Here is a 19,475-nt window from a genome sequence, read left to right as displayed (position 1 = left end):
TACTTAAATGGCTTTCCATTTAAGACCAGCAATCACAAATTCAAATTGTCAAGAGCCTAGGCAGGAAGACAGATGACAGGAACAGGATATGTGTAAAAAAGAAAAAACATTCAAGCCTGATATGTGACTAGAAATGTTCCACAGCCTCGTGGGAGGCCTAAGAAATCGTGATGTCATACAGTGAACTTCTGCTGAGTGTTGTCACGTGTGAATGTGGGCCTAGTGCTGCCACCTTCTCTGAGTTCTCAAGAGGAACCAGAAATCCAAGTTTTTATGCAGTGTGTCTCAATTTTTTATTTTAGCAACTATTTCAAAATGTTTCAAAAAACACTCTGCAGTCACATAGAACATGTCTATGGGCTGGTGACAGCCCAGGGTTGCCAGTTCACAAGGTTTACCAGAGATAATGCTGGGCTTCAACAGAATGTAATGATAAGAGCCCGGGTGGAGGATGTGCTTGGCCTATGAAATAAATTTCAAGTGTTTAGGATTCATAGTCATAGAATGGGCTCTTTGTCCAGGTTCTGAGCAATGGGAAAGGATCAAGGGAATATTGGATGACAATATATTAGAAACGTTAAGAGAAAGGATTTTCTCCTTAGGCATAGATGCAGAGCCAACTTATATTACAATTATGTTTTTACACCAGAATAGTGGTTTACAGTTTACAAAATGTTTTCATATCATCTAATATTAAAAGTTATTAGAACAGTCCTTTGAAGTAGAAAAGTAGGTATTTCTATCTTACAAATCAGTAAGCTGAATATCTGAGATCTGAGATATTAAATAACTCACGAAAGGTCTTCCAGAAAACGGGGCGGCAGAGTTAGGAACTGGATGACTCAGATCATCCAACTCCAAGTTCAAAACTCCTCCCACTGCTACTTCATTACCAGACTCTGAAGCTATAGGACGCCATTGCTAGTGCTTTCCTGTGGTCAACCCACTCTCCCCGAGTCTTCTGCACATTTCTGTATTCCTGGAATTCTTTCCTGTCCGTTCCACTGCTTCCTGAAAACTCTTATCCTTCATGATTTCTTTTTTAATTTCTTCCAACCTGAGTCTGTCAGCTACGTGAATGCTCCCCTAGCTCTCAGAGTTCCAAATTGGACCCACCCTTGACATGCATTTGTCCAAAAGGTTTATCTTCTCTATATCTTCTACATATTTGTCTTTAAGGACAAAAACCTGTCTAATTTATCCATGAACTAAGTCATGCACACGTGCACATGCACACACACACACATTAGTACTTGATCAATGAATCATCAAATGATCCTTATGTCTGGACTTGTAAGTTGGCCAAAAGGAAGAGAATCTGTTGTAAACCATGGCTTCTAGTTCTCATGGTCATCTCTACTTTCTTCCAAAAATTTTGATTCTGACAAAAGCCAGCTGGCTAGCCTTGTTCCTGCAGGCCCAATGCAGGAGACAGTAAAAGATTTGGTTCTGTATATTTTGGTCTCATCAATGCTATTTTGAAATATGCCATTATTCTTCAACTTGAGATGAAACCTATCTGGACAAAACATACATGAACAAAAAAAATTGAGAGGAAATTGCTAACTAAGTAAAGCTTCCAAATGGCTTAGTTTGGCTAAAACACGGGCTTTTTAAAATGTGAGTACAGCCAAAGGTTTTCCTTGTTGACTCACGGACATATATCAAGTGCAATGATGTTTTCTACTGCACTGTATTTAAGCCTGTGCAGCCACATGTCATTCAATGTAAAATAAATTTTTATGACTTGCCTCTGTCATCTAAAATGAAAGAAAAAAATGTATAGAAAATGAAAAACATGCATAGAAATAGGTAAGGAAAAAAAATCCTGAGAATGTTGCAGCATCTGGCCAAGCAGGGAAAAGACTATTTTTGTTTTGTTGTGGTGACCTAGCTGGTCAAATGACCTGTTAAGAATATTGCATACAACTAATGTTCTGATGCTCTAATCTCTCTAGACAAGGTTCTTATTTGTGTGGGTTACTTATTCTCCCTTTGTTGACTAAGTCAATAATCAGAATCAGCAGGTTTGGAGTCAGATTGGCAGGGATAAGCAGCCTGGCTTGGGAGAAGTGAGTATAAAAGCCTTAAGCTGGGAGCAGCCATCACAGAAGGCCACTAGTTCCTGGCAGAATGGCTTCTCACCGTCTGCTCCTCCCTTGCCTGGCTGGACTGGTATTTGTGGTATTTGTGTCTGAGGCTGGCCCTGCGGTGAGTGTTTGATTCTGTGAAGTCCCTTCCATGTTTTTCAGATGTATTCTAGATAGCAGAAATGACTTCTTCCAGCTTTGCCAACCAGCTTTGGCTACTAGGGGAAAAAGGGTATCCGGCATCTATTTTTAGTTTCATTGATTCAAACTTTGAAGAATGAAGCTCTACAGAGCTTACTGAACTGGGGCTGGGTCTATGGCACTCTCCTCTCCCCTGTTGCTTTGTTGCTTTGGGGTTGCAATGCCTGGTACATCAATTTTCTCAGACGGAGGATAGAAATAAAGATACAGTATTAATGAAGCAATTAATCTTAATCTCAAAAAGGCATCCCTTTATAAAATTTGTCTGAGGGGCAAACTTCATGAGATTATATTCTAGACTTTTATCCAATCAAAATGTCTTTATCAGGCTGGCCCCGTGGCTCACTCGGGAGAGTGTGGCGCTGGTAGCACCAAGGCCACGGGTTCAGATCCTATATAAGGATGGCCGGTGCACTCACTGGCTGAGTGTGGTGCAGACCACACCATGCTGAGGGTTGCTATCTCCTTACCGGTCAGAAAAAAAAAAAAGTCTTTATTGATTAATCTGGAAATGCTTGGTGAACAATGTTCTAGTCAGATATCTAATTCTTGAATCCTCTAGAAAAATTAACTAATACTATAAAATGGGTCAGGAAGTAATTTGACATTATTTTACAACAACTAGTCAAAGGAAATTACTACAGCAACAACTGACTAAAATGATCTCAGGAAAAACTATTTGGTCCTATGGCACATTATGTCTTTTCGGTAATTCCACTCAAATGGAGAGGCTTAACAAAGCAACTGTTCTCAGAGGGCCTATTTTCTCTCTTAAAATTCATTAGACATATCTCTGGTCGATAGCAGCATGTCTGGAAGCAGAAACCATTCTTGCTTTGGAAACAATTATGTCTGTGTTATACTGAGTAGGGAAGCTCATTAATTGTCAACACTTATGTTACTGGTAATGGAATCAGCATGTACTTCCTGCTTTGTTCCAGATTTCTAACAGTGTAAAGAATCAATCCTTTCACTCTGACCAATTTCATTGACTTCTCACTTGTCTTCTCTCTACCCAGGGCACTGGTGCATCTAAGTGTCCTCTGATGGTCAAAGTCCTTGATGCCGTCCGAGGCAGTCCTGCTGTCAACGTGGCTGTGAAGGTGTTCATAAAGGCTGCTGATGAGACCTGGCAGCCATTCGCCTCTGGGTAAGGGGCCAAAGAGCCCTGCTCTGGGACTAGATTACACCTTCCTGTTCACCCCTCCACTTGTTAGATGGAGTCTCACATCATCCACTAAAAGTATCTCCAAGTAGATTGAAAACATGGGCAGAGGTCAAATGTGCCCTGAGAAGGATGTCCTCTTCTTGCTTTGCTTAGCTGGGAGGTGACGAGGAAGCTGAGCATCGTTCAGCGTGGATGGTAGGGAAAGGAATCAGTAACTTCTCTACCTGGCAGTGGTTTGCAATCCTTTTGGGTCAAGACCACTTTAAGAAGGTGATAAAAACTATATACGCTATGCTCAGAAAAACGAACATACATACACACATACAAAAACAGATACATAATTTCAGAAGTTTCTTGGATTCCCTGGTGCCCCTAGGTAACACCCAAGCTGAGAGTCCTTGTCCTAGAATTTTTGGAAAGATGTAGTGTGTGTTTATTTTAATGAGAGGACAGGAATTGAGTGACAGCATTGAAAAGGCAGTTGCTTGTATTTTATTTGGATTATCCAGAATCCAGTGCTTTTGTCTATTAAACACTTTGGAGCACTTACTATGTGTAAGGCTGGGGGTGTTGAGCTCAGTAAGAAAAAACAGATGAGAAGGACACATAAGGCAAAGTATAGCAACAGACTAATCTTGCAATCAGCCGATATTAAGTGCAAAAGTGACTTCTCACCTTCACTCGCTGCTTTACAATTGCAACCCTCAGTGTTGCCCCCGCACCGGGCCGGGGACCGGCAACGGGATTGCAACCCTCAGCGTCGCCCCCATGCCTCGCTCAGCCAGTGAGCGGGAACCGGTCTGTTTGTGGGATCCGAACCCTCGGCGGGAGCGCTGCCGCGCTTCCCAAGCGGCGCACTATCCAGTGCGCCACCGGGCCGGCCGCAAGATTTTTTTTTAAAAAAAAAAACATATTAGTAAACCTAAGCAAACTAGTCAAAAGAAAGAGCAACCAAGAAAACTTCAACAACAAGCAGAAAACAAACTTTTATTTATGTCTCCTGACAGAAGAATTTCTGTTGAATTTTAATTGAATCCCCAAAACTCCACTATGATTCTTCACGCATCATTGGGAAAACCATTTCCTTTGGTATGGTTTTAACTGAGTTTTTATTTAATTAATTTACATTTATACAAAATGCCAAGCACAACACGGAAAGTGGTTATGAGAAAATTCGAAGCAAGAGATAGAATTGACGCCAAAAATATTCAGATGTCCTTGTGAATCATTTTTCTTACACCAAGAGCAAAAAAAAAAAAAGGGTGTAAAAAAGAAGGAGGGAGGGGCATGGTCAGAGTCACTAAAAACAACTTCCATTTTTATCTGTCTTAGTTTTAGGAGAACAATTTTTAACATTCAACTATTGAGCTGGTACTTATATGGAAATGGAAGTTGCCTGGTATTTGTTGTTGGCAAAAAGTTACCCAAGAGAAGAAATATATAAAAGAGAAGAGTCAGATGCCAGCTCTTTTTGTGCTTTAGGTTTTTCACTGTGTGTACAAACAATGCTATTTCTGAAAGGTACCCTCATGCCACGAGGGATAGGAGTGAGCCCCTGCTGTCCTGGGAAACTGCAGAATTAGAACAGTTTCCGGCCACTTCCAGGGACAGTTGAACTTTCCTGCAACCACCAACTCTGAATATCAGGACTCTTTTAAGTAAACATTATATCTGTACTTTGTTCTCATAAGAGAAAAAAAATCTACAATGAGCTTTTTATTTTATTTTTTTTTCCTTTTTGTCTTTTTTAGTGCCCGGCAACGGATCGCAACCCTCAGTGTCGCGCCCGTACCGGACCGGGACCGGCCACGGGATCGCAACCCTCGGTGTTGCTCCCGCCCCTCGCTCAGCCAGTGAGCGGCCGGTCTGTATGTGGGATCCAAACCCTCGGCGGGAGCGCCACCACGCTTCCCAAGCGGCGCACTATAGCAGTGCGCCACCGGGCCGGCCCTACAATGAGCTTTTTAGAAAAGTTTCTACAAATTTCTTGCCATTTAATTTCAGACAATTACTAGAGTTTTTCCCCTCTTGATTTGGTTGAGGGGAAAATACATATAAGTGTGTGTGTGTGCACATGTGTGTATACACACACGAGGAGTCTTCAAAAAGTTCATGGAACGATTTGTATTATCTTTTAATTGCATCTTCCATGAACTTTTTGAAGTACTCTCCTATATATATATATCACATATAAACAAACTCATACACACAAACACGTGTGTGTGTGTGTGTGTGTGTGTGTGTGTGTGTGTGTGTGTGTGGTGTCACTTTGCCATGCCATTACTCCCTTCATGCCTAACTTTCATGCATAACCTAGACTTTTGCACTTTGTAGGAAGACCAGTGAATCTGGAGAGCTCCATGGGCTTACAACTGATGAGAAATTCATAGAAGGGATATACAAAGTGGAATTAGACACAAAATCCTACTGGAAGGCACTTGGCATCTCCCCATTCCATGAATATGCAGAGGTGAGTGAATAGACCCCTGAGTTGTTTTTGGTTTTTGTTTTTAATCCCAGGAAATGCACAGTTTGCACATAGCATGCCACAGAAATGTCATAAGAAATCTCTGACGAGCACAGGTTCCCTTTCCCATTCTACAACCAGAAATCTACAACATTCCGAGAAGCAAGCTTTGTTCTAAGTTTGGTGAAAACTTACTTAGTAACATGATCTGAACTTACACGACACATTTATAGTCTATTCATTCCACTTCATATGAATATTTATTTGTTTGCTAAAGAAATACTAATATGTTTGATTATGAGGCGAGCCCTCCAGACACCATTTAGTGTGTTATGTAACAAAAAGAGATGTACCATTTTACTTCTCTACAGCTTAACATATCTGGCTCCCCCAGAGGTTTGGATAAGTGATTCTTGGCAATGCATACGTAGAAAATATATTCAAAATAATAATGGAAACACAACAGATACCATCTATCAAGTACACATCATGTGCCAGACACGTGTTTTCTGTATTTAACCTATTTAATCTTCAAGAATGACCCATCAAAGTCAGTCCTATTATTATCCCCATTTAACAGATGAAGAAAGTGAGGGACAGGGAAGCTAAATAACTTGTCAAAGGTCACGTGGCTAGTCAGTGGAGGAGCAGGAATGTTTCCCACCGGGGCCCGGTGTTGGGATGTCTCACGGTGTGCCTCAGGAAACTTTTTCCCTGTGAGAAGCCAAGCTGGGGGGAAAGCCACATTTGTAACCTTTTGTTCCCACTCTACTCCTCTGCTTAGGCGGTGGTAAAGATCCTCCAACAATTATACATGGGCCCAATCTCCCTGCCTCCTCCTCGTCTTAATTTCTTAAGTCATTTAACACAGATGGCTGTCATGGAAATAGAATCCAGACACGTTGGTCAGAGTTAATGATCAATTAATTCCATCAAAAATAGCTCATCATGAAAGGGAACCATTCTCTCTGGATTAGTCATGGATGAGACTTTCAATTGCCATAAAACAGTTCTTTTAGTAGACAATGTTACCAGGAAAACTATAGGTGCTTGTTTGACTTCTGGGGCTCACAAGTCACCAGGGGAACCCTATCTACCAAAAAGCATGTTTCTGAATATTCCTCAGCCAGATAGCAAGACACTGAGGCTGATCAGAGCAGGTGTGGGGTTCAGATGTCACCCACCACAGAGTCTATAGTCTCAGCCCCTACCCTTGAGCCCTGGATTGGCCGCCATGGAAACCTTGTCTGCCCTGGGTCTCAGCCTGATGGGGCCATCTGAACAGATTCACTACCATACTGCCCATGACGTGTCGCTCCTGTTCATTCGATACGAGCTTCCTTGTCTGCTAGTCACTTTTTTAGTAGTCATTCAACAAATGTTTTGTACATGAAGCCTTCATATGTTGAGCACTCTGCTAGAGGCTAAAGATTCAGAAGTGAAAAGACATCCTGTCCTTGGAAGGGAAGGGAAGGGACTGATGTCAGACCTTAGGCAGGACCACGAGCCCAACTGGAGCCTGAAAGGACATGGGGAACAAGAGAGCAAGTAGCGAAGCGCGAGTCCCAATGCCTCACTTCAGTGACGGTGTGTGGTGGCTTTGGCCATGAGCTCCTCTCCTGTGGCTGCTTCTGATAAAGACCCCAGAAAGTTGCCGTCCTTCAGCACCAGTCACCTCTTCCCTGGTCAATGACTAGGGCAGTCATATTAGACGTACCAAGAAAAATTCAGAAACTGAAACTCGAACTATTAGGCCTCTTCACTTCATGGATTTTTAATCACAGATTATGCCTTTTACAATTTTTAGAAAGAATCAAGTGGGACTGGAGGCCAATGTCACCATAAGAGACAAGAAATTTTCCCTAGTTGCTTCTAGGGACGTGGCCTTCAGGGGTGCCCTTTCTCTTTCAGAGAGATTCTTAGGTGATTCTCACTTCCTCTGGTCCTGACGTTACTTTTGTTTTCAGTATGGTTCACTCAGATCTTTCTTCCTCCTGTCCCTAAGTAATCCAGGTTTCCTTTTTCCATATTTGGGACAAAAGGTATTTCTCCAGGCCCTGTCACTGTATAAACTTGGGCAAACACTAACACAGAAGTCTGGTTTGCTTCTCTATTAAATGGGAAGCATGTTCCCTCTCAGCTCCAAAATTCTAAGTCTCTAAGTCTGTGGTGCAATTGGCAGTCACCATTCTCAGCAGGTCTTCAGTCACGGGACACCAGTTTTTACATTATCCCTAACTTTTTTTGAATCCAAAATGGACAAGAGGCTTTAGGTTCTCTATGGTTTCCTCTTGGTGTGAATTTGCAAAACCAGAGACCTGACCCATACAGTCAGGAGTGAAGAACGCTTGTTCTAAAAACTGCACAGGGCTCTGAAGGCTTAGCCTGCCAGCATATTTGGATCTTTGCTTTTTGTTTAAACTGTTTCAAAAAATGAGATAATAAAATAAAAATAATTAATTTTGCACTGGACTTCCAGTGGTGTCTCTACCTGTGATTCATGCTTTTTGGGCTCTGTTAGAAATGGATCTGTCTTCTCTCTTAGGTGGTGTTCACAGCGAATGACTCTGGCCACCGCCACTACACCATCGCAGCTCTGCTCAGTCCCTACTCCTATTCCACCACGGCCGTCATCAGCAACCCCAAGGAATGAGGGACTTTTCCTTCAGTGGGATTTGAAGGAGGAGGGACAGGATTTTATGGAACCAATAGTATTCCATTTTTACTAAAGCAGTGTTTTTACTTTATAAGCTATGTTAGAAACTCAGGCAGAGACAATAAAACATTCCTGTTAAAGCATTTCCCATTTCATTTGAATTTGATTTTTTTTTTTTAATTCCCTCCTTGTTCCCTCTGTGGGGAAAAATCCAAATTTTACAAAGAAGCAAAAGAATTCTGGAAAGTTTCTGGTCAGAACTCTGGGAGAGATCCAAATTTCCAATGTCTTATAAGCAAAGCACATGATCTGCAGCCATTAAAAACACATTCTGAACATGAGAATGCTTTATTTGCCTGTAACATTCAGTGAATAGCAAAAGACAAATTCTAAGGGCCCATTTCTTTACTCTGAGCATTTCTTGGAAGTGCTTTACTGATTTCAAGAGTAGTGCAGCTCCAACAGGATGCACTGCAGCAGCTCAGCACCTCTGATCTAGTTCAGACCAGCTTTGTCCTGCAATCGGCAGAGTAAGGGGTGTAACCAAAGAACCCTCACACACCCACTTTACTTAGACTAATCCAAAATCCATATTGGAGAACGAACATGTACCAGGCGGTACTTTAGGTGCTCTGAATATAAAGAATGAGACCTAGTGCCTACATTTATTTAAAGAGCTCACAATCTTGCGAGACGATAACTAGTCATCGTGGTTTGACAGAGGCTATGGTACAAGGCACAGCAAGAGTATGAAGGAAGGAGAGAGAAGCCAACAGCCTGGAGAAGTCAGAGAAGGACTCAGCATAGATGTCACTTAATCTGAGTCTTGGTAGTTTGTTAGGTAGAAAAGGGAAAAGTTATTCTAGACAAAGAAAATAGAGATTGCAAGGTCAGGTCAAGTTAAACAACTTGGCAAGTTGAGGAAACAGTGATTCAGAATGTTGAAGGGTAAGGGTCTTAAGGTGGGCTAGGTTGTGCTGCTATAACAAACAACCTGAAATCTCAGTGGCTCAACAAAGTCAACATTCATTTCTCACTCATGCCAGGTCCAACACAGAAGTTGTTGCCCTGGAGACTCTTCAGAGTGGCTTTCCTCCAAATGGTGACTCAGTGACCCAGTCTGATTTAGTCCTGTGTCTTCACAGTCACCCAGGTGACACCTAACCAGCAGACTGAGGGGAGAGAGAATGTGGTATTAGCCCCTCTGTGCTGAAGTGTCACATATGAGTCCCACTGACATTTCACTGGCTGGAGCTAATTATATGGACTCTTCTAGATGCACTGAGAAATATCGTCCCTGGTAGGGAGTCATTTCCCAGAACAACTCTACATTCTGGAAAAGGAGCATTAATCTGAGTTGATCAACAACAATCTCTTCCATAGCAAGGTTGGGAGACGTGGGAAATGAGGCTGGAGTGAAGGCTGGTTTATCTGTCATCATTAGGCATATAAATTTATCCTAAAGTCCACATGGATCCATTGAGGGGAACCTGGACATGAGTCATCCCCACGTGGCTGGGGCAGGATAGCCACTGCTTGCAGGTAATCTCCAACCAGGCTTCTCCAGTAAAACCTGGGTCAGACACATGGTTTACCCTAAACATACCTAAGCAGTCTTTCCATTTTCCTCCAAATTCAAATCTAAAATCTTGCCACCCTCTAGCTGGCCATATGCAGACACAGCAAGAAATTTGAAAAGAATGCTATATAGATTTGTACTTTTTAACATGTACTGAGCTTTCCCAAAATATGTGGCAAAATCAATATCTCTGATTCTGTTGTTAGCAAGTTCTTGCTCCATGTGTATTAGGTTAGTCCATATCAATTTGCCATTTTTGTAGATTAAATGTTCAAATATTCGCAGTTGCATAAGGTTCAATCTATTGTCTACAATGATTGTATTGGTTACTAACCTGCCTGTTTATAGAAGGCTACATTTCTATTTGGCTGTTATTAAATCACCATGGATTTTTATAATCAAAACAGTTTGAAAATATGAATCGGTTTGAAAATATCTCTCTGAATTGAATTTAGCTTTCCTGTCCCTACTTCCTCTTGATATCCGCAAATTTAGTCTTATCCATTGAAACTAACTCATTTTTTCTACCGGTTTAATGCTCAGCCTTCTTCTCCCTTTCTCTCTGAATTTCATCCACCTTCTGGAGGCCATGTAGCATCTGGACATAAAGGGGAATGTGAGGTTTGGTCCCCGATTATCCCTATCCATGCTGCTTCCACTGAAATGGTTATATTCTCCCTGGATCTTTGTTGTAATACTGTAGTATCTCTGCAATGTCCCTTCATGGGACTATGTAGCTCCTTTGCCCTTTTTTTATTGGGTTACTTTTTTACTGCTAAATTGTTTGGGTTCCTTGTATATTCTAGATACTATTCCCTTGTCACATGCATAGTTTGTGAATATTTTCTCCCATTCCATAGGTTGGTTTTTCACTCTGTTAATTATTTTGCTGTGCATCTTTTTAGTCTGATAAAAATCCCATTTATCTGTTATTGCTTTTATTGTCTGTGCTTTAGCAGTCTTTTCCAAAAAACTTTTGACCAAGATCAATGTCTTGCAGTATCTCCCCTATGTTTTCTTCTAATAGTTTTATAGTCTCAGGTCTTACCCATTTTGAGTTGATTTTGGTAAACGGTGAGAGACAGAGGTGTAGTTTCATTCTTCTGCACATGGATACCCAGTTTTCCCAGCATCATTTATTGTAGATGCTGTCCTTTCCCCAATGCATGTTTTCAGCACCTTTGTCAAAGGTAAATTGGCTCTAAATACAGGGATTTATTTCTGGTCCTTCTATTCTATCTCATTGGTCCATATGTCTGTTTTTATGCCAGCACCATGCTGTTTTGGTTACTATAGCTTTGTAGCATATTTTGAAATCAGGTAGTGTAATACATAAAGCTTTATTCTTATTGTTCAGGATTGCTTTGGCCATTCAAGGTATTCTGTGGTTCAATATGAATTTTAGGATTTTTTTTGTGAAGAATGTCATTAGTATTATGATAGCAACTGCATTGAATCTGTAGATCACTTTGGGTAGTATGCTCATTTTGACAATATTAATTATGCCAATTCATGAACATAAAATGTCTTTCTATTTTTGTGTGTCCTCTTAAATTTCTTTCATCAGTGGTTTGTAGTTTTCATTGTAGGGATCTTTAACTTCCTTGGTTAAATTTATTCCTACATATTTTATTTTTTAGGTAGCTATTGCAAATGGGATTGCTTTCTTGATTTCTTTTTCTGATAATTCATTGTTGGTATACAGAAACTACTGATTTTTGTATATTGATTTCATACCCTCCAACTTTACTGAATTTGTTTATTAGTTCTAAGACTTTTTTGGTAGAGTCTTTATGTTATTCTATATATAAGATCATGTCATCTGCAAACAGGGACAATTTGACTTCAAATATTCCAATTTGGGTGGACTTTATTTCTCTCTCTTGCCTAATTGTTCTGGATAGATCTTCCAATACTATGTTAAATAGGAGTGGTCAGAGTGGGCATCCTTGTCTTGTTTCTGTTCTTAGAGGGAAGGCTTCAACTTTTTCCTGTCCAGGATGATGTTAGCTGTGGGCTTATCATATATGGCCTTCAGTGTACCAAGATACTTTCCTTCTATACCTAATAGGTTGAGGATTTTAATCATGGAGCTGAATTTTAACAAATGCTTTTCATTTATCTATTGAGATGAAATATGGTTTTTGTCCTTCATTTTGTTAATGTGGTATATCATAGTTATTGATTTGCATATGTTGAACTATCCTTGCATCACTGGGATAAAACCCACTTGATCACATTGTCTAAACTTTTTGATGTGCTGTTGAATTCCGTTTGCTAGCATTTTGTTGAGGATTTTTGCATCTCTTCTCATTGGGGATATTGGCCTGTAGTTTTCTTTTTTTTTTTGGTTGTGTCCTTGCCTGATTTTGGTATCAGGGTGTCACTGGTGTCATAGAATCAGTTTGGGAGAACACCCTCTGCTTTTATTTTCTGGAAGAATATAAGAACTGGTACTAATTCTTCTCTGAAGTTTGGTAGAATCCAGCAGTGAAGCCATCCTGTCTGGGGCTTTTCTTTTTTGGGAGACTGCTAGTTACTGATTCAACCTCATTTTTTGTTATTGGTCTGTTTAGGTTTTCTATTTCTTCTCAGTTCAGTCTTTAGGTAGTTTGTATGGTGTTAGAAATTTATCCATTTCCTTTAGATTTTCCAAATATTTGGTGTATAGTTGTTCATAATGGTCTCCAATGTTTCCTTGTATTTCTGTGGTATTAGCTCTAATGTCTCCTTTTTCATTTCTGATTTTCATTATTTGGGTCTTCTCTCTTCCTTTCTTAGTCTAGCTAATGGTTTTTGTATTTTGTCTATCTTCTCAAAAAACCAACTTTTTGTTTTGTTGATATTTTGTATTTCTTTTTCTTACCTCTATTTCATTTAGTTCTGCTCTGATCTTTATTATTTCTTTTCAACTATTAATTTTGGGGTTGGATTGTTCTTGCTTTTCGAGTTCCTTGAGCTACAGTGTTAATTTGCTTATTTGAAATATTTCTACTTTTTTTATGTAAGCATTAATTGCAATAAACTTCCCTTTTGGTACTGCCTTTGCAATGTCCCATTGGATTTGATATGTTCTGCTTCTATTTTCATTTCTTTCCAGAAGTTTTTAAAAATTTTCCTGCTTTATTTCTTTTGTGACCTATTGGTCATTCAGGAGCATGTTGTTTAATTTCCATGTATTTACATAATTTCCAAACTTTTGCTTATTGTTGATTTCTAGTTTTATTCCATTGTGGCTTAAAAAGATACTTGATATGATTTCAGCTTTTTTAAAAATTTGTTTAGGCTTGATTTGTGGCCTAACATGTGGTCTATCCTGAAGAATGTCCGTGTCCTGATGAGAAGAATGCATACTCTGCAGTTGCTGGATGAAATGTTCTATAAATGTCCTCGATGTCTATGGAGGTATTTAGAATAGAAAATCAGCAGTCAGTGATAGCATTGCTGTGGGCTGTAAGAGAATTAGGGGAGTTTTTGAAGTCTCAAGCATCTATCCTGGTAACCAGGATGCATGGATGGGCTGAGATATAACTGAGCTCAGATATATGGGAAGAAGATCAGACTCACAGTCAGAGATAATGAGATCAGTTTCGGCCACACTGAGCTTGAAGACATCAGGCCAGTTTTAAATCTCATAACATTGAAGTTGGCATTGTGTACATACACACAGCCAGAAAACAAAATCGCTAACATTAAGACATTTCCTAAAAACAAAAATCACAAATATTAACATACCTCCTGAAATATTTTGATAGCACTTGTCAAACAAGGAAATTTGGGTTTTTTATGCATCAAACTGTATTTTGTCAACCAATAGCTACAGCAGATGCAGCACTTCCTAGGAATTTTCATTTCTCACCCAACCGTGTTTAACACCAAAACAAGGTTCTTTCCTTTTGCTTCACAGTTCATAGAACACACCCCTCCCTTAGCCCCATTACTTCTTACTGCCTTTCAAAATGGAAATAAGCTTAGAATCAATTCCATTTTCCTAGCTACCCATTCTCCCTGGGTTAGAACTGCCCCAGTTAATTTAAAGCCAAGGCAGATGGTAATTCATCTTTGGCAATCAATGCAAATACGGAAGGTCTGTTCCGGAACCACTGTTAACTAGCAAGGAGAGAAGGGTCACATGCAGGCTTTCTTAAACAAACACTTGAGAGCTGGAGCTTCCCTATGGGCTCAGCAGTCACCCACCCGCTGCTGCTGCCACTAATGTCCCTCCCCAGGAGGCTGAATGTTGTGAAACTGAGTACAAGGCAACCATGGGATTCAGAAGAGGGTACTGAGGCCAGCATGGGAGCCCTAGGCAGCTGTCTACACGAGGACTTGTGCTGAGCTGAATGAACGCTTCTCTACAGGTTCATTGGAAAGTGCATTTGGAAAATGTACTGGAATATATTTCCAGTATCTGAAGAAGAGTGCCTACCACATAGTCAGTGCTCAGTAAATATTTGAGCAAGATGGAGCAGCATTCCTTTCAAGTATTCAGAAGCAATAAATTAAAAGCTTGACTCCAGGTGGGCAAGTAGCTCTCATCTGAGCCCTTACAGACCCCATGGGCTTTACCAAGATGTTGTTTTTCCCCTCTTACAGACATGTAAGAAATGGCACCCTGACCCACAATATACAAAGCGTGTAGAAAAACACTAAAAAACTACCAGAACCAGTTTATTTAAAATGTCCTTCTGACTAGGGACAGGACCAAAAGAGCAAGGGTCTCTTTCTTCAAAGTGACAACTAAAACATACTAAGAGGGTTTTGGTTCAGGATCTTGAAAAGGAGGAGACCCTCTGCTGTTCCAGGGGTATGCTGGAAACAAAGAAACAGCAAGGGGTATGAGCCCTCCCAGTATCCAGGCCCAGGCCTGGGTGGGGGGGTAGCTGAGGTCTGCACAAGGTGGGGATTTGGGGCCCTAACAGGGAATAAAGGTCCTGCTCAGGGGGTTGGAGCCTTGCCTGGGATTCCTATATAAAGAGGCTAATTCACAAGTGTTCCATAATGAATACTACAGCTACCTCACCAACAATCATCTGATTCATTCTTCTCCCACTGAGTAGCAATGAAAATGATCTCACCCTCTGCTCCAGGAGGAAGGGAGTGGAATGAGGGACTCATGGGTCTAAGTGGCTCAGTGAAATCTCATCATCTTTGCTGTGGTGTTTAGTTTAGGGGACTCTTAAAGGGACTCTTTTATGGCTAGGTAAAAATGTGGTGCTTCCTTGGAAGAACGCAAGCCTGGCAGGTGCTGGCAGCCACCCTATGACGGTGAGGGGAGCGATCCTCGGGAAGAGCCAGTTCCAGGAAGGTAGAAAGTGAGTTTTGGTGACACTGCTGAGCTGCCAAAGCACTTAGTGTTTCTGGAATGTTCACTAACATTAATCAATAGTTTCCTTGAATTTTTAAGTAAGTTTGATTCAGTTATTTTGTTACCTGTTGCTAAGAATATCTTAATTGACACAGCTGTAAAAATATTCTTCTCTTTACAAAAAAAATCAGTAATGGATCTAAAATAGGCTTTCTCCTCACACATAATATTAAATTGAAAGACTCAACCCTATGATTTGTTAAGAATAAAATTGACAGGATTTTTTCAAAGATAATTATTTTATTATACTTTTATTGAAATATAGTAATATTAAAGTAATTAAAATTTAGCAACCCATAGTTGTATCACAACAGAATGTTTTTTATTAATGGAATGGATAAAAATATTTATATAAAGTTACAATCATGTGAAATTCTTTTTATGCTTTAATGATTTTATCATGAATAATTTCCCGTTTCTGTGCAATCTTCACAATTTTTATTTTTTGAAAAAAGTACCATCTTGTTTATGTACTACAATTTAATTATACTGCCCCCATAATGTAATATACTTAGCTTCAACTTAGTTTTTTCTACTTGTAGTTAGAGTTGCAATTAACATATTTATGAAGCATACAACTTCTGGCTTCTGTTGAGTTTGAATTAAGTGAATGACCTAACATTCTAACTCCTAGACTAAGTGGGGCCATAAGTATCAAATTGCATGGCCTGGCTCCATCGTTACAAACTGTAGGATCTTGAACAGATTAACATAAGCTTTCTTTACCTTGTTTTTTGTTTGTTTTGTTTGTTTTGTTTTTAGATTGTAATGGGAATAATCATACAACCTACTTTAGGTTATTTTGTGGGTTTTTTTGGTTTGTTTATTTGAAGGAATAAGGTTTACTGAATACCAAGAATTGACAACAGATTTCTATAGGGTGATCAAATGAGTCATCATATTTGTATGTGACATTCTTCCAGATAAATGGGGAGATACTGCTATTGTTGCTGAGAAAGAGAAAGTAAGAGAAAGACAACACGCCAAACATTTTTCTTAGACTTGCTCATTTTTCAGGATTGACATATAATGCCTTTTCTTCTCTGAGGGGATTTGACATTTGGTCTCTGTTGTGCCTTAAGTTGATTGCTTTGAGATTTCTCTTCCAGGGAGTGGAGTCTGGTGGTAAGTATTTTGCTGCATTGGTCTACCTCGTCGAGGACTTTCTTAAGCACTATGGGTTTGGCGTGCTTGCCTGGTTGTGGATGGGGCGGGGCTGGCCCACAGCCCCTGTCTGAGGACCCCAGGCAGTGGCATGCTCTGTTGCTTGCCTGGCTGTGGGTGGGGCAAAGCTGACCTGTGGTCCCCATCTCAGGTCCTCAGGTGGTGGCACACCTGGAAGGTTTTTTGAAGACCAGCTGTCATAATACATGTAAAGGGGCTTAAAATAATGCATGGCACATAATAACTTCTCAAGAACCATAGCTATTATTATTTGGAGTAATATTAGTGTATAAACACACTAATGTAATAAGTTCTATGGCACTGCAGCCTTACCAGTTCTGCTTATTAACAATATTTTACCACTTTAACAGAGATAGTATTATATCTCAGGATTGCCCTACTTTTTATTTCTTTAATTACTGAGGATAAAAAATTTCTCCATATATTTATTTTATTCCTTTTTTATGTGAGTCCTGTCCTTTAATAGACAATTTTATAAAGGATGTCTGAAGGGTCTGTGTCTTGCTAATTCATATGAGCATGTGTATTATTTTCCTATTGCTACCTTAACAAATTACTACAAATTCAGTAGTATAAAACAACACAAAATTATTCTCTTATGATTTTTGAGCTAAGAAGTCTGAAATCAAATGTTGGCAGTGCACAGTTTCTTCTGGATGATTCAGAAAGAATCAATTCCCTTGCCTTTTTCAGCTTCTAGGGGCCACTTGCATTCCCTGGGTCATGGCCTCTCCTTATAAAGACCCTTGTGATTACATTGAGTCACTCAAATAGCCCAGGATAATTGCCCCATATCAAGATCTTTAATCACATCTGCAAAGTCTCTTTTTCCATGTATGATAACATATTCACAGATTCTGAGAATTAGCATGTGGATGTCTTGAGGAGTGCCATTATTCAGCCTATGACAACATACATGTATTGATTCATTTAACACATTTAAGCACCTTCTCTGTAACAGGTGCTGTAGGTATAAAGATGAATAAAGACACAGGGTCTGTTTGCAAGAAATGTTCTTAGCAATAGAAAGGAAGGAAGGAAAGAAGGGAGGGGGAGGGAAAAGGAGGAAAGGAAATGAAAGAAAGGAAAAGAAAAGGAAGGAGGGAAGGAGGAAGAGAGGGAGAGAAAAGAGAAAAAGAATGTTAGGAAGGAGAAAAAAAGTCAGCATTGCCATAAAAATATTTAAAGTGCTATGGTAGGATAACAAAAAAATGTGTTCTGACTCCTTGAGGCCTAGAAGCTTCACAGAGGAAGGGGTGACTGTGTTAGTCCTCAGAAGCTAAGTAGGAGACACCAGGTGAATCAGTAGGAATAAGCCATTCCTGGAGAGGACCAAATTGCAGGGAGTCTAAGATTTGAGACAGAGAACTACAATATTCAGAGAAAGCCAAGCAATTTGGTTTAGTTAGAGGCCAAGGTATTTCCTAATGGGTGGCAGAAGATTGAAGGGCAATGTTAAGAAACTAAAGAACTGGCAGAGCACGGCTAGGGTCCTAGGCAGGAGCTGAGGGCAGTACCTCCTCCCAGAAACAGGCAAGAAACAGAGCATGTCTGGAGTCCATATGCAGCAGCCAAGGGCAGCATTCCCCATCCAGAAGCAGGCAAGAGGCATGTTGAAAACATCACTTCTGTGTGGGTAGCATACCACAGCCACCGCCCCAGCCACAGTTACTGCAAAAGCAGTGGACACCACAGCAGGAGACACAGACACTGTGCAGGTGGCCCACCAGACAGTCTACTGCACTGACACAAGGGGAGTCACCAGTGGAGATCAGAAAAAGAAGAAGATATCTCTCTCCTCAGAGCCCACTCCAGAGTAATAAAAGAGGCAATAGATCTACCAGATGACCAGACATCAGTGTAGCGATATTAGAAATATGAAAACCCAAGAAAATATGATACCACCAAAAGAATATAATAATTCTCAAATATCAGACCTTATAGAGCAGAAAACCCTTGAAATGACTGAGAAAGAATCTCAAGCAACAATCTTAAGGAAACTCACTGAAATACAAGAAGACTCAGACAACATAATGAAAAGAGAAAAAAAATCCAGGATAAGAAGGAGGGAATTTACACAGAGATCAATAACTTACAAAAGAATGTAGCAGAAATCATGGAACTGAAAGATTCACTCAACAAAATAAAAAACATAACCAAGAACTTAAGCAGCAGGCTAGAACAAGCAGAAGAAAGAATTTCTGATCTTGAGGACAGTCCTTTCAAAATAATCCAGGCAGACAAATAAAAAAATTGAAAAGAAAAAAGAATTTTTAAAAAATGAAGAATATCTAAGAGAGCTAATAGATAACCTTAAGCACACAAACATTTGAATCATGGGGGATCCAGAAGGGGAGGAGAAAGGAAAAAGCATGGAAAACCTATTCAACTAAATAATAATGGAAATTTTCCCAGGTATAGGGAGAGACATGGACCTTCAGATCTGGAAGGTTCAACAATCCTCTCCAAGACACATTATAGTCAAATTGGCAAGGCACAAAGACAAAGAGGGAATCTTAAAAGAAGTAAGAGAAAAGCATTAAGTCGCCTGTAAGGGAGTCCCTATAAGACTAACAACAGACTTCTCAATAGAAACTCTACAAGTCAGAGTCAAATTCTGCCTCTGACTGGCTGCCACACCCCCAGGACATCTCTGAGGGAAATTTAGGCTCAAAAAACAATCAGGCAAAGGATCCTTTAGGGCAGCAGGTTCGAGGTTTTGGGGCCGACACAGAGGAGGACTCCTGAGAGCGCCCAAGCC

At 40.1% G+C, this 19,475-nt stretch overlaps 1 protein-coding gene across 1 annotated transcript; it reads left to right on the top strand.

Moving 5' to 3' along the window:
- The first annotated feature begins 2,109 nt into the window (after positions 1 to 2,109).
- Positions 2,110 to 8,727, top strand: TTR (transthyretin). The gene is made up of 4 exons (XM_008569615.1): positions 2,110 to 2,211; positions 3,311 to 3,441; positions 5,794 to 5,929; positions 8,472 to 8,727. The coding sequence occupies exons 1-4, from the start codon at positions 2,134 to 2,136 to the stop codon at positions 8,577 to 8,579; spliced, it is 453 nt and encodes a 150-aa protein (XP_008567837.1). The 5' UTR covers positions 2,110 to 2,133; the 3' UTR covers positions 8,580 to 8,727.
- Positions 8,728 to 19,475: the final 10,748 nt, after the last annotated feature.

The sequence above is a fragment of the Galeopterus variegatus genome, unplaced genomic scaffold, assembly GCF_000696425.1.
Source record: "Galeopterus variegatus unplaced genomic scaffold, G_variegatus-3.0.2 Scaffold520, whole genome shotgun sequence".
Taxonomy (NCBI): Eukaryota; Metazoa; Chordata; class Mammalia; order Dermoptera; family Cynocephalidae; genus Galeopterus; species Galeopterus variegatus.
This window is presented reverse-complemented; position numbering and strand designations above follow the sequence as displayed.

Bases quoted from the DNA above. Each gene is read 5' to 3' on its own strand.
- TTR (XM_008569615.1), top strand. From the start codon at position 2,134: ATGGCTTCTCACCGTCTGCTCCTCCCTTGCCTGGCTGGACTGGTATTT. The intron at 2,212-3,310 runs GTGAGTGTTTGA...CTCTCTACCCAG, and splicing joins TGTCTGAGGCTGGCCCTGCG to GGCACTGGTGCATCTAAGTG. The intron at 5,930-8,471 runs GTGAGTGAATAG...CTTCTCTCTTAG, and splicing joins CATTCCATGAATATGCAGAG to GTGGTGTTCACAGCGAATGA.